At 37.8% G+C, this 14,517-nt stretch overlaps 1 protein-coding gene across 1 annotated transcript in view; it reads right to left on the bottom strand.

Moving 5' to 3' along the window:
* Window positions 1-411: 411 nt before the first annotated feature.
* The window catches only part of LOC148999428 (NAD(P)-binding Rossmann-fold superfamily protein), a 69,259-nt gene continuing 55,153 nt past the window's right edge, over window positions 412-14,517 (bottom strand). Inside the window, exons 5-7 of the mRNA XM_089141157.1 lie at window positions 2,759-2,905; window positions 1,548-1,673; window positions 412-1,064 (exon numbers count right to left, since the gene is read on the bottom strand). Coding sequence (XP_088997283.1) covers window positions 784-1,064; window positions 1,548-1,673; window positions 2,759-2,905 — 554 coding nt within the window. The 3' untranslated portion in view covers window positions 412-783. The remainder of the gene's footprint in view (window positions 1,065-1,547; window positions 1,674-2,758; window positions 2,906-14,517) is intronic.

Here is a 14,517-nt window from a genome sequence, read left to right on the forward strand (position 1 = left end):
GCCGTACATATATGCGCCCGAACTATTGGCACACCCGAACTTACCATGGCCACGCCACTTCTCCCACTTTTTTAAAAATCAAACATTTTTAGTGAAACATTATAGGATAGATAAAGAAATGATAAACATAGGACCTCCATTGTCAACTTTTTTAGCAAAAGCCTTCCTATTCCCACTACCAGTAAATCCAACCTTCTTATTTTTCCAACTCTTTTTTATCTTACAAACAAACGAATTAATGAACTGCTAGAGAAGAAAATGATTATGAACACCTGAGAATAACCCAGCACTGGTTAAGAATATATATCCCCTTGTAATAAATTGCCAAAGGGAAAGGAGGGGAAGCAACCACATTTTGCAGAAGAAAAAATCCTGCAAAAATAACCATTGTTGTCAGCCTCGCAGTCAATAATGTAAGTTGCAGCCGTTTGACAGAAGACAGAGAAGGAGCTCCCCATTTTAAGCTCAAAAGAACTACTTAGATCTTCGAAAGAGGGGAAGAAGTGAAGGAGAAAGAGCATCTCATATTTACATTTGAGATTCTGAATTATAACTCGGGAAGAACCATCTATCGACTGCACTATAGATCACAAAGCTCAACGTCTAATATCAAAATATACTAAGGAATGCTAGAAATTTTGAGATTCAAAAGTAAATAATAGAAACCTCAGCAAGAAGGGTTGGTTACACTGAACTGTTTCTTCTGTATCATTCAAAATGGAGGGAGCATGCATTTTAGAAAACACCAGAGGTAAAGCTATATAGACGATTTTAGTTACAGTTTCACACACGCACTTTGGATGCAGCTTCCTTGATTTGGTCAATTGTGAAAACACCAAAGAATTCATCGTCTGTTACGGCATTTATCACTGCAAGTGCAACATCATCCACACTAACGGGTGGAGCCAAGAGAAGATCTGATGCTGGAAGAGAACTCAATGGTCTTGTAAAGTTTTCGGTTGCACGAAGAATCCTCTCCAGTGGTTCCCCAATGAGATCAAGCGAGATCTCAAACCCATCAACTTTGCGCTTCCCATATATGAAACCCGGTCTCAACACCACACCTGAAAGTTTCGAGCAGGGAAAGAAAAAAAAAAGAGAAAAAATCAATCTTAAATCTTAGAAGAACACTAAAAACCCAAATTGAAGCAAAGAAGATTATATACAGCCCAACTTCAACATGGAATGGAAGCCTCAATTGACAATGAGAACATGGTGAAAGAGCTCCAGAGGTTCCATGTACAAGATCATCATAAGAACAAATCACATGATCCTAATGACTCGGTAAAACCTCCGGAATTGATCACAATATTTTTCAACTAACAAGAAGAAAAATAGACCAATCATTGTGTTAGAAGTCTTCTAGGCCCCAAATAAGTCCGCACCAAGACCACCTTAGACAGTCATTCTCAAAAATCATCCCAAGTTTGAGCCACAGAATGGTGTTTCCTAATCCCATGGTTGTGTTCTGTGTGAATCTGTAAGACATTACTAGATTGTTTTTACAGTTTTTCTCAAGAATCAAGGATTGAAGAATCAGTCAATACCTGAGTATGGGAATTTGGCAAGAACCTCTGATTCTGCTTTCCTCTTTCCAGTGAAGTATCCCGAGGAAAGCAGAAATGAAGGTAGATTATAGTCATGAACAGAGATCAAGATAAATTTGGGAACTCCTGCATTGAAAAGAGAGAATATAATACATGATGTTTGAAGCATGGCATGAGAAAAAATAAAATAGCCAATGAATATTGCCAAGCAGGGCAAGAAATGGTATTGAAGAATCAAATGAATAGCATATCATTCTCAATTACAATCAACAGAAACAACCATCATGAAAAAAGAGGGGGGGGGTCTTTCGGTCTCCATCTCTCCCAAAAATATTTAGGCAACTTTCTTAGTTTACCATCATCTTGGTGTCTTGTTATCTGGTGAAAACAATCAACTTGGTCTATGATACTAAAAATGGAAAACCCGGTCATACATCAGCAATTTTTGCTGAGAGGTTGTAAAACTGTGGTCCACTGACTGTTGAGCCAAGGCCTGTCCCTTGGTCATTGATACTCCTACGAAAAATAGAAAAAGGACTTGGTCTTTGATTGGAGCCTCATTCCAAACCCAAATATAGCACCCTCATGAACAAACAATATTTATTTATTTATTTATTTTTGTCGTGGAACTGAGGCTTGTTCAGACCAGCTTAGCGCACCTCGATCACATCCTCAGGGTTGGCTTTATAACTATTTAATTATAAGGCAGGGCTTCACCTCTGGCCCCAAACTCTTGATCTCATACTATGCATTGCTGTGAACAAATAAATTCACAACTTCGGCTACAGCACATTGGTTTCTGATGAAAACAGCATGAAGAAGCAAGACGACAAGGTGAAAACAAAATTACTGAATTGGGATGCATGTACAGACTACAGAATTATGACACTCAAGTACAGAGATTAGTTACAAGTATCGCTATAATGGACAAATTCCTCTATATCTTTCCCACGTCCTGTCACAGATTAAATATATAGATATCCCAAATTCTTAAAATTAAATTCCTTCACGATTTCACATTGGAGGCAATTGGAGAGGACATCTCAAAAACTTAATGGAAGGTGTCTAATTAAAACAAAAAAATAAGCAGTTGGGTTCAAGAGGAAAAGAAAAAGAAAGAGGAGAATAGCACAACTGCTCCATGGAAATATATGAGACTCCATTAACATAAATGTGGTTCACATGAGGATGGAACCTGGGAATTTCCTTACCAAATTCCTTTGCAGCACCTGCTGCCAAAATGTTAGCTTCTCCATTTATCCTTTTCATTTGCTCTTCATTACCAAAACCTCCAAGAGTTGAAATGACTGCAGTAGCCCCAACCAGTATTTCATCCCAATTCACATAGAAAACATCTCCTGTGTACATAACACATTGTTTAGCCAATTCAAGTAAAAATATCAATTTAAAGGTAGGAAGCAAAAAGTAACCTAATAGATCAAGTCAGATCTACGTACCATCACTCAGAAAATATGTAACCAAGGATTCACATAGGGAGTCATATCACAGAGGCGGGGTTCATTATAAGATACATATCATAGCGTACGAGAGAGAGAGAGAGAGAGAGAGAGAGAGAGAGACATGTTAAAGATATGTAAGGAAGTGGCCAAAGAATGCACTGATGTGCCTATTAAAGCATATAAAACAGTTATAAAGCATAAAAATCTTAATATGCAATATGCCTATAAAAAAAAAAGAAAAAAATTACACAGCACCCACTATATTTGGGGCAAAACTCTTGACCACCCACTATTACCTCATAAATTACATGGCACCCACATGTAAATTACAAGTTACCCACAGTTAACTTCGCTGTTAAAATTGATTATGAAATTACTCAATTGCCCTTACTTTTATTTAAATTATTTGAAATAAAATGTATTTCAAATTACCTAAATGCCCTATGGGTAGAGAAATTACTTAAATACCCTTAGGTAGGTGAAGATATTCTTGCTCCACCCATCTTAAGTTGCAAAATCTGAAATCTCCATTGTCTCTAGGCCTTCAGTAGTATTAACAGGTAGACAGAGATGCCTTCATATGTTGATTAAGAAGGATCTACCACAGATAGAACAGAAACTGGTGGCTGCACACTAGGTAAGAGAAAAAGGAGAAAAAAACTGAGCAGTCAAGAGAGAAGCAGTCCCTAAGCTGATTATAGATACCCTGATACCATGCTAGAACTTTAATCAGCCTAGGGACCAACAGAAGATTGAGAAAGAAGAAGAACAAAGAGAAGAGAGCAACCTGTTGCTAGTTTTGGTGAAGGAAAGTGATGTAACCCAGGGTTTGGGTTAAATCTTCCAAGACCCAGTCCAAGGATTAATAAATAGCGTGCGTTGACAGGGAGATGTTTTTTAAATCTTGGGAGCCTACGGATATCCCATGGGAGGGTTTAGGAAGATGCTACATGATAGCTAAAAATTATGCGATACCCTATGGGATGGCTTGAGTGGGAGAAAAGGACTATTGTTTTGTATCTTGGGATGTGGGAATGCCCAAAGACCCTGGGGAATGAATCAGGGTTAATAGAAGGAGAATGGGTAAATTTGGACTAATAAAGGTACGGTGGGATATGTCCAAGGGGAATGGGAAGGGGAAGAATTTTAGTCAAATAATTTGGAGATACATGGAAAGGATGTGGCTATTATATAGGGTATCCTAATTTGGGATTTAATAGGGTGCTATTAGCTTAGGAAAGGTAGGAAAGGGAAATATCTTGGATAAGGGAGGGGAAATAGGGGTTCTTGCGGCAAGAAGGGGATGCATTCTTTATTAGATCTTGGCGAATTCTTGGATCTTGAAATTCTTCAAGATCCATGATCTTTCTTCTTTCTTTTCTTTTCTCTTCTTTCCTTTTCTTTCTATTTCCCCCCCCCCCCCCCTTTTCTGTTGTGTTTAGCTGCAAGAACCAGAAAAGAAAAAAAAATAATATATATATATATATATAAAAGAAAAAGAAAGAAAAAGAAAAGAGAATAGGGGCGAGGGTGTGTTGCAAGAAAGAAGAGGGTTGGGGGGTTGGTTTCTTGCTGCCACAAGAAGAGAGAGGGAAGGGTTGGTTGTTGCAGTGGTGCTGGAGGGGCTGGGAAGACTTGCGGGTATAAGGCGAGGGTTTCTCGGTGGTTTGCAGGCTGGGGAAAGGGGTAGGGAGGTCTGGGGTTGTACTTACTTTGGTTGGGTTGCTGCTGTATGCACTGGAGTTGAATGAGATGACACATCAAGGTAAAAAACAATGAAGGAATCTGCAGAAAACCTTTGACGGAGGCTGCCGCAGGAAAGAGAAGATGAAGAAACTTGCTGTATTTGAAGAAGTCTGCTGGAATTTGCTGAACTTGCACAAAGAACACTCTCAGCCCAGGATGCAAGGGTTTCCTCCCCCATGGCACAAGCCTCTGATTTATTCAATAAATCCAGACTTGCTTTATTCATAATAAGAGGGGCTATTTATAGCCTTACAACTTAAGCTTATTTGGACCAACTTGGACTTTAATTAATTAACAACCTTTGAACTCTAGTAACTAATCAGACTTGGAGACTCTTCCTAGGGAATCCACTTAGGATTAGAATTCCCTTTACAAATCAATACCAATCAAAAGGAATCTTCTAAAAAAACCTGCAAAATAAATAGGTAATTATCCAGAAGAAATCTTTTTGAATTAGATTCCAACTGGAACTCTATACTAGACTAGGACTGTCATATCTCCTACAATATTGATCCAAATGAAAAAAATAAAGGCAGATCCATAACCCTTAGATCAAGGGGTTCCAACTAGACCCTTATTGAGCCTTAAAAAGAGCTGGAAAATGATCAAAATACTCCTGGGGTATTCAGCCAGCTTTAAAGTGGGCCTTTTGGGTCTGGTTTTTGGGGCAGGTGGCCCAACCCTGGCTATATCAGAAAGCCTGCAATTAGAGCTAAGAAACCTCCTAATCAAAGGATATATTTATAACATTATTACACCTAATTAAATACCAGACCTGCCCCTACTCAAGTATGGCAGAATTACAAGGGATAAACAAAAATAAACAGCCCTAATTACTAAAGAAAAGGGCCTATTTCCCTTCTTTTTTTTGGGTTGTCACTGCTAGATCTAGAAGTTCCTAGAAGAGCAGGTCTTCTTGCTATCGCAAGACTTCAACATCCCATATTTTAATTCTTTCGGAAACATCATCCACTATATCACCCTTTTTTTTTTTTTTTTAATTTATGATTGAGCTAAGGTACATAGAATAATCGCTTCATGAAATCTCCTTCTCATCAAGTTTCATCACCTCATCATCCATTAGATCATGACCAAATTCGAACACTAGATAATCCATCTTCATTCTACCTAGTTTAAAGCCTCTTGATTCCAAAGTTGCTTTCATGATTCTAACTTAGTACTAGTCCCTACTTGTGTCTGATCTATCAAAACAATTTAACCAACAAAAAACATACACCAAGGTATGTTATGTCGGATGTCTTTGGTTGAATCATCCATTAAGATCCTTAATGTGGCTTAACTGCAATTGGCTTGTTCCCCGACTGTTCTTACACTTATACTGAACCATTATACATATCTTCAACTATGCCCACATATTTACTTGCAACATTTCAAAATTCTCCAGGGATTCTATCATATGTCAATAAAAACCATATGAAGACATTTGTTATACTCTATACCTCTCTAAGTCTCCTAATAAGGTAAATAGCTTTTATTGTAAATCTTCCTAGCATAAAACCAAATTGACTTTTTGCAACTAACTCATCAGTTTTATGCCTCTATAGTTATTACAAGCTTACAATGTTGAATATTTGCTTTGTTTTTGTAAATTAGGACCACAATGCTTCTCTTCCATCCATCTGGCATTTTTCTTGTGCTCTAATCTTATTAAACAACACAATCAACCAAGCTAGCCTATAGGTTCTCAAGCTCTTCCATACTTCTAATGGATATCATCAAGAACCTGTGCTTTGCCTATTTTCATCCTCCTTAGAACTTCTTTTACATTAGGCATAGTAATATGTTCAAAACTTGGTGCCATGGCGAATGTTGTAATCATCCAAGTCATAGATGCCTGAAGTATGTTCTTTTAGTAGGCTAAAGAAATAAACTTTGCACCTCTACTTGACGTCCTCATCGCATACTAGTGCTTTAGCATCTTCACTTTTATACATCTAAAATGGTCTAGATTTCTACTCTTCTTGTTCCTTATTTTAGCTATTTTATAAATATTTTTTTCCGCTTCCATTGTGCCTAACTTATACTATAAATCTTAATACTTCTTCTCCCTTGCTCTTCCCATTGTTTTCTTAGCTTTATTTCTAGCCAACTTACACTTCTGTAGGCCCTTTACATCCTTAGTCCTTTGCCATTCATAAAACTAGCTTTCTTATTCTTAATGGCTACTTGAAGCTCACCATCTCACCACCAAAGTCTCTTTATAAGAATGGTGTTTTCTTTTTTATTCACTTATAACATCTTTAGAAACCATCCTAATATAGATAACCATCTCATTCCACATTGTATTTGTCACATCCACCCAGCCAGTACCCTATTTGGCATACCCGAGTGTGTGATCCATAGCCCCAAAGATCAAGTTTAAGGCGATCATATCCACATAGCACAATAACATAATCAAAAGCAAGAACAAATCATTGTATTCAAGTAACTTAAGAATCAATCTAGAAAGGATCACAGAAAGATCACAAAAGAATATCAGAGTGCGGAATAACAAGATACCAAACAAAAAGATAACTATAGAGTATAGCGGAATTATACCCTACAAACAAAGGCAAAGGTAGATCGAATCTCTAAGCATAGTCTAAAGCTATTACAATCAAAAGTACAAGTCTAGAAGAATAAAGAGTAAACTAATCAAATTCTTTGATAGGCTCTTCTTCTTCTTTGGTCTTCATCTTCTTCACCTTAGGATTGTGCTCTTGAAACTTCGAATCAGCTTCTAACTCACAATCCCACTGATGAATAAGACGATGTATGCTACTATCAATAGGAGCCATCAGTGTGGTCCACACTGGTATATTGGTCGCACCACTGGTCATAACCTTCTCCAATGACATCCGTAGCTATACCACATAGGGAAGGGTCCTCCGTAGTAAAGCACAGAATCTCTTCCATTCTTGCAAAGGCATCTAAAAATATATACCCTGAAGGGTAAGCCTAAAAGAACTTAGCAAGTAGTTCAATCACAATAAACATCTAAAAGCAATTCAAGGCAAACACAAATGCAATGACATGAGGCAATGAATGCAAGTATGCTTCTAACTCTATATATGCTGGTCTCTATTGGCAGACACGCATTAGGATAAATCACCATACTCCTCTGGGTAGGTCTCAAATCACTCTTCCCTCAACTTTCCTGGTCTTTTGGATTCTCCGTTGGTAATTGGGTCAAGGCATCTTTCTTGGATATTTCATAACTGGGGTTCAAGTCAACACTATCGCTCACCACCATTGGTATGAGTATTAGCACGTGTTAGGGTTAAACTTAGCCCAATGCACGTCATCTACTGAGTCACATCTACTTTAGGGTTAGATATGTCCATTCCTCACTTCTCGCAATCCTTTCCGGTACCTTTCCCCTAGAGTCACAGTCTCCTTCCTGTCTACGTAGACTCTTAACCCTATTGGTCATCCACACATAGTAAACGGGAAGCTCTCGTGTCCTCTCGTGCTTCCCGCAATCTCAAGCGCCCACGAGCCCAAGTCTTCTACATGCAACCCTACCAATGAATGGCCCCCAATGTGATTTATGTTCTCTCACGGGTTGGTTACCGGTCTTGAGTGCCTACAAATCTCCATTGTTGCCACGGGTCACTCGGTCTCAATTCCCCTTTTGATAGGGCTAGCTATGACACCCCATTCCACAACCACAACTTAAGCAATCACATCACATTATGATTCCATACATATCACAATTAAGTCCAATTCAAAATCTCATCATTCAAAACCAATAACAGAATGTAAATCATAACATGAATGATCTATTGTAATTACAGAAGTAATACAATGTAGAGAAAGTGGAACTACAGTAGCTAACTCATGCATTCAAGTCATAACACATCAAAGCATGTAAATACGTATATTATGAGTGAACGTACTCACCTTGTATCCGACTTCGTAACCTTAAAGTAAAAGATTAGAGAGCAAGTCCAAAATCACCTAAACAACCTTAAACAAACATGCATAGATCATAAGGAACAAACTCTAATGATCGGAAACGAAACGGAGACAAAACGGAGCAAAGTTGTTGTCGGCAACTCTCTTGGTCGATGGTATTGACCAAGCATTCTGTGAACGGACAAAAACTTCCAATTTTGGTCGGAAACTCTTCGAAGCACATCGGAACACTTCGAAATTAATAGCAAAATTCTAAAATAACATACTAAAACTATCAATGATGATCTAACCATCTAAAAATACCATTGGAATAGAATTACAATAAATCACTAACTAGGCATAAACTGCGGATTCTCACGAAAAGGCTAGAATGAATGGAGATTCATTCTAAAGGTAAGAGAACAGTAGATCATGCATAGAAAACTACTTAGGAACATATCTAACATAGATTAGAATAGAAAAACTACAGTAAGAGTAAATCATGGTCTCATGCTATATCAAAACATAGAAAACACCATATGGCTTCAAGGAAAACATAGAGTGAATGGGGATTCACTCTAAGACTAAGAAGATCAAAGGTTGGGTCATTACAGTAGTGTAATACCTTCCTCACAATCAAAACAAACAATAGATATAGTAGAGAGAATAGATCAAAGAAGAATGAGATTGAATACTAACCTTATAGAAGAAGATCAATGGAGGAACCTTGCTTGGATGCTTGGATCAACCTTAGGCCTGAAGAGGAGGCTATAGGGATCTTTCCACGTTCTCCAATAGTTAAGAGGCAAATTGTTTAGGTTTAGACCGAGATTACATATATATAGAGATCCAAAACCTAAAACTTCCAAAATTAGAACAATTATGTTCAAAGCTGCCTCGGTCGTTGGTGTTTGGTCGATGGTATCAACCAAGGGAAGATCGACCGAGTAGTCCCCCTTTGCCAGCTTGCTGAAAATTTTGGATCTCAAAGGCCAAAACCAACACTTGGGTCCTCAACAACTTCAGGAAAGGTCTAATCTAACTTCATAGGTCCTCCCAACAATGTCAACACAGTACTCAAGGTCCAACTTTCAGGTCAAACTTCATTCAAGTCACTTCTTCCAAAATAAACAACGTCTTCGGATTAGGGTTAAGTATTAGTGTCCTTCTTAGATTCCCACTTTCCTTGTTTGACTACTTTGTTAGTGAGAAGCAAAAAAAAAAAAAAAAAAAGATTTAAAGCAATCTCTTTTTAAGTTCCACCACCTTATCCTAGGATAGTAACCTCACACCTTTTATGACTTTATGGAGTGAGGCACACATCCAAGACCACTAATCTATGTTGTGCGATTAAGCTTTCCTTGGCATCACCTTACAATCTTTGCACAACAATCTATCTGACCTAGTTAGGAGGAAATTTATTTGGCTTCTACGATGTCCACTCTTGAAGGTAAATTTAATGTTCCTCTCTCTTTTTGAAGTATTTATCATGGATAAATCAAAAGCAATAGCAAAATCTAAAACTAAGATCTTTCCTCATTTTTCTATCCCAAAACTATAGCCTCTTTAATCTTTTCCAATATATCCATTTAGATCACCTCTATGATAATCTTTTCTCCTTGATGAATTCCTGGTGTTAATCCATCCATATGTACCCAAAATTGTAACTTCAAACTTTCATTCAATCCTACTTGAGGTGCATATGCACTAATTATATTTACAATCTTTTTCTTCAATACAAGTTTGATAGCTATAATCCTATAACCTAATCTTTTAACATCCCCTACATTGTTCTTTAAATCCTTATCCACTATAACGCCTACTCCACTTCTATTACTTTTATCCCCAATGTACAAAGTTTAAAGTCATCCAACTCCTTAGCATTTTTATCTTTCCATCTACTCTCTTGAATGCGAGCTATATTAATCATCATTTCCTCATAACATCTATTAATTCTAAACTTTTACTTGTTAAAGATCCTATGTTTCAAGATCCCGATCTAATCCTATGTTTCTGACTAGCTTCTTTAGCCACATTTGTCCACAACATGGGAAGCCATACTTACTGATCACCACATTCAGGTGCTGACATGATGCGCCGCTTACAATGGATACCCTAGCTAACGCTTGCCCACTTGTCACTATAACCAGGCCATAGTGCAGTGCATTGCATATTTTGTCAGGTATGGTAGGTACCATACGTGAAAATTAAAAAGTCATCTGTGAGAAAGAGACAGTTGCTGCTCAACCAATACTGCCACTTGGCCTAAGAACCATAGATTTTTGAAAAATGAAGTGTGTTTATTGTGGTTGTTATCATGGATTTTATGAATGCTACCACATTACCATTAATTATCATGATAAAGAATAAACTGTAATACACCATTTACTATGAAGAATTTGAATTACTTTGTTGTATGTTTCAAGAGATGGGCTTGGATGGATCTTAGAGGCACATAATCTTATCCCATAGAAAATTTTGGTTTAATACACACTTGAGTTCTTTGAGGGCTGGCCCTGCCACTTGGTGCAACATAAGGTTGCTCCACTGTAACCAAGTGGTCATTGGTTTAAATCTGGAAACACTGCTCTGAGAAAGCAAGGGCAGCTGCATACCCTCCCCCCACAGTGGTGGGAACCTACTGCACTAGTATGCCATTGAGCTAACCTCATTAAGTTGGAATAAGGCTGAGATTTTTGTTATTGGTGCAAAATGTCATCTTATCTAAGTTGCTGTTACCTATATCTACTCATGTAGAAAACAAAAAATTAATGCAACCAAAGAATAGAAGAGGTTTTCAAACTGTAGAGCGTTTCCTAACAGCCACAGGGAAGTGCTGCCAAATAAGGGAACCCCCCCTTTGGAATCTGATAAATGAGGGATGGGAATTTATGACATGAACCTCAAGAATGATGATATGCAGAAGTTCTGCAATTTCATTTTGAGCCGGTGATGTGAAAAACTGCTTAATTTCGCAAACATACTAGCTTTGTTCAAATTCATTTAGGTCCATGGATCAAGTACTGTAAATCACCAAAAGTAGACAAAAACAGTGAAACATGGAAATCTTCAAATGAATTTTTCAACTCATATTGCAAGCAAAAAGCAAGTTACCAAGGCCTTTGGTTACTTTCTGTTTAGTATCTCATTGGCAGTTTCAGTTTTGCAGATTTAAAGGAGGCATATGAAATGTATTTGTTGAGACTTGCGCAAGCTTAGTGTGCAAGGTCGAATGGCTGCCAGTACTTCATCTCTGTGCTCCATCATCTTCTCTGTTTTCCTTTCGGTTCAGCTAATATTTTGGTTGTTAAAAGCATGATTTCAAACATGGTATCAGAGCTTTTTAAGCAAAACAGTGCTGTCTCCATTATTCTGTTCTGAAGTTCCCTTTCAGTGCTCGTTTCCTTGGTGCGCAGCCACCTACTGCTGCAATCATTGTAATGTGAGATCAGATGTTAAAATAAACTGATCTTCCCCACCTTATACTCTTTGAAGATCCCAGAACTTGATCGAACTCTTTTAGCCATTTGTTTCTGCATTCTGCAGTTTGAGTTTTCTGCACACAATTCCGCAGAATTAACCATTCGTTCCACACTCTGCAGAATTTCCTATATTATCTTATTTCAAAGTTCTAGGCTCCTAGTTCGTACCTCTATACTTCAGATTGTTTGATCTCTACTTCTGTTTATCATGCCTTCAATTACCAGTGAATCAACCATGAGTACTGCTGAATCCAAGGGACTTCAAGGAGATCATATGAATATTCGTATTACGTCCATCGAGCCCAAAGATAGTTCTAATTACTTGGTTTGGCCCAAGTGGTTCATGTTTATATCCTTACAAAAGGCAAACTTAAATTCATTGAGGCTGAACCGCCTACAGAGACTGACAAATCCTACTCTAGTTGGGCCTAAAATGATATTATCAACAAGATTTGGATAAGGAACAGTATGGAACCTGATATAACAGCCAATGTTATGTTCCACAAGATTGCCAAGGGAACATGGGATGATTTGCAAGAAACCTATTCCTAGGCTAAAAATATGACACGTATCTATAGTATATATGAAGAATTATTTCAGTTTCAGTAGGCTAACAAATCTCTACAGGATTATTACAATTCCTTCAAGGGCATAATGGAGGAGTTGATTTTTTAGCCCCTCACTATAGATATAGAGATGCTTAAGGCACAGCAGAATGAGTTTTATGTATCTAAGTTTCTTGCAGGATTGAACCCTGAACTAAAATCCGTCAAAGGACATCTCTTAGTTGATGAGCATGTCCTCAATCTCAGCAAAGCATACTCCAAACTTCAACGTATTGCCTTGCTAGAAAGTAATTCTCCTGGAAATAGTTCTAAAGAAGAGAGTTCTGCCTTCTACTCGCAGAAGGGGGCCTTAGCTGTGGATTAGGGGAGTTAGTAAGGTCTTCCGGTGGTCATGGTGTTCAGCAGTCAAATAAGTCATGTCATTTATGTACTCATTGTGGTAAAGTTGGGCACTTGGTAGAAGCTTGTTGGGCTAAGCATGGGAAGCCAGAATGGGCCAAGCAACTTGCCAATCATGTCATATCTGATGGTGGTACCGAAACAATAACAACCAACAAATAATGTTTCTAGATCTTCTTATGGGGCTTCTTTAAGACTCTACGAGATGTGTGCACAAAATCCTTCGTCGTTTGCAAAATATTGAAACCGTTGCTTCCACATACACTAGTACTTTTGCTACCACCCTCTAGATCATCAATTCATGGGCTTCTTCCCACATGACTGGTAAGTCATCACTTTTTAGTTCTTTTTCTATATCTACTACTAACAAATCTGTTGTCAGCGCTAAGAGGACTTCCACACCAATTCTAGGTTCTGGAAGTGTTTCTCCCACACCTTCCCTTACTTTTTCATCTGTCCTACAATGTTGCTAACTTTTCTTTTAATTTATTACCTATTAGCCAGTTAACTAAAGCCTTGAATTGTTTCGTAACCTTTACTTCTAATTCTTGTGTTTTTCAAGATCTTCACACAAGGAACACGATTGGTGGAGGGTGTGAACAAAAGGGACTCTACTATGTAGACTATGCTGCCCCAATTGCAGCTCTCTCTAATGATGATCACGTAGATGCTTTTCATTGGCATTGTCATTTAGGCCATCTTTCCTTAGCTAGGTTAAAAAATTTATTTCCATCTTTCAAGTCTAGGTCTAAGTTAAACTGTGAAGCATGCGAGTTGGGGAAGCATCATCGTGCCAACTATCTTGCACACTCTATCCCTCGCAATGAGTCTTAGTTTTCTTTAGTCCTCTTAGATATTTGGGGTCCTTGTAGAGTTAGTAATAGGCATAGTTTTCGGTATTTTGTAACTTTTTTGGACGGCTTTTCTCTTCTTACCTGGTTGTATCTTTTAAAGGATCGAACTAGGTTCTTATCTATAATAAAAATAATTGTCCATGAAATAAAGACTCAATTTTCCTTACCATTAAAATTTTTTCAGTTGATAATGCTTAAGAATATGTGCACACTAATACATCTAATTTTTATGATTCTCTAGGGATGATTCATCAAACCAGTCGTTCATTCACACCCCCAACAAAATGGAGTGGCTAAACACAAGAATTGTCACCTCTTGGAGGTTGCACGGGCTCTCTTAATTCAAATGAATGTGCCTAAGAGTTACAGGTGCAATGTTGTTTTGATTGCTAGTCATTTGATTAACCAAATGCCTTTGGTATTGCTTTTTGATAAATCACCGTTTTCCGTTGTTTTTCTAAAAGGAGACCCATTTTTAGTACCACCTTAAGTTTTTGGTTGTCTGTTTTGTTCACATACCCCATATTGTGGACGAACTTTCTCCCCAATCTATAAAATGCATCTCT

Source organism: Hakea prostrata, unplaced genomic scaffold (assembly GCF_041222555.1).
Source record: "Hakea prostrata isolate BN-2017 unplaced genomic scaffold, UWA_Hpros_2 contig_8, whole genome shotgun sequence".
NCBI classification, from domain to species: domain Eukaryota; kingdom Viridiplantae; phylum Streptophyta; class Magnoliopsida; order Proteales; family Proteaceae; genus Hakea; species Hakea prostrata.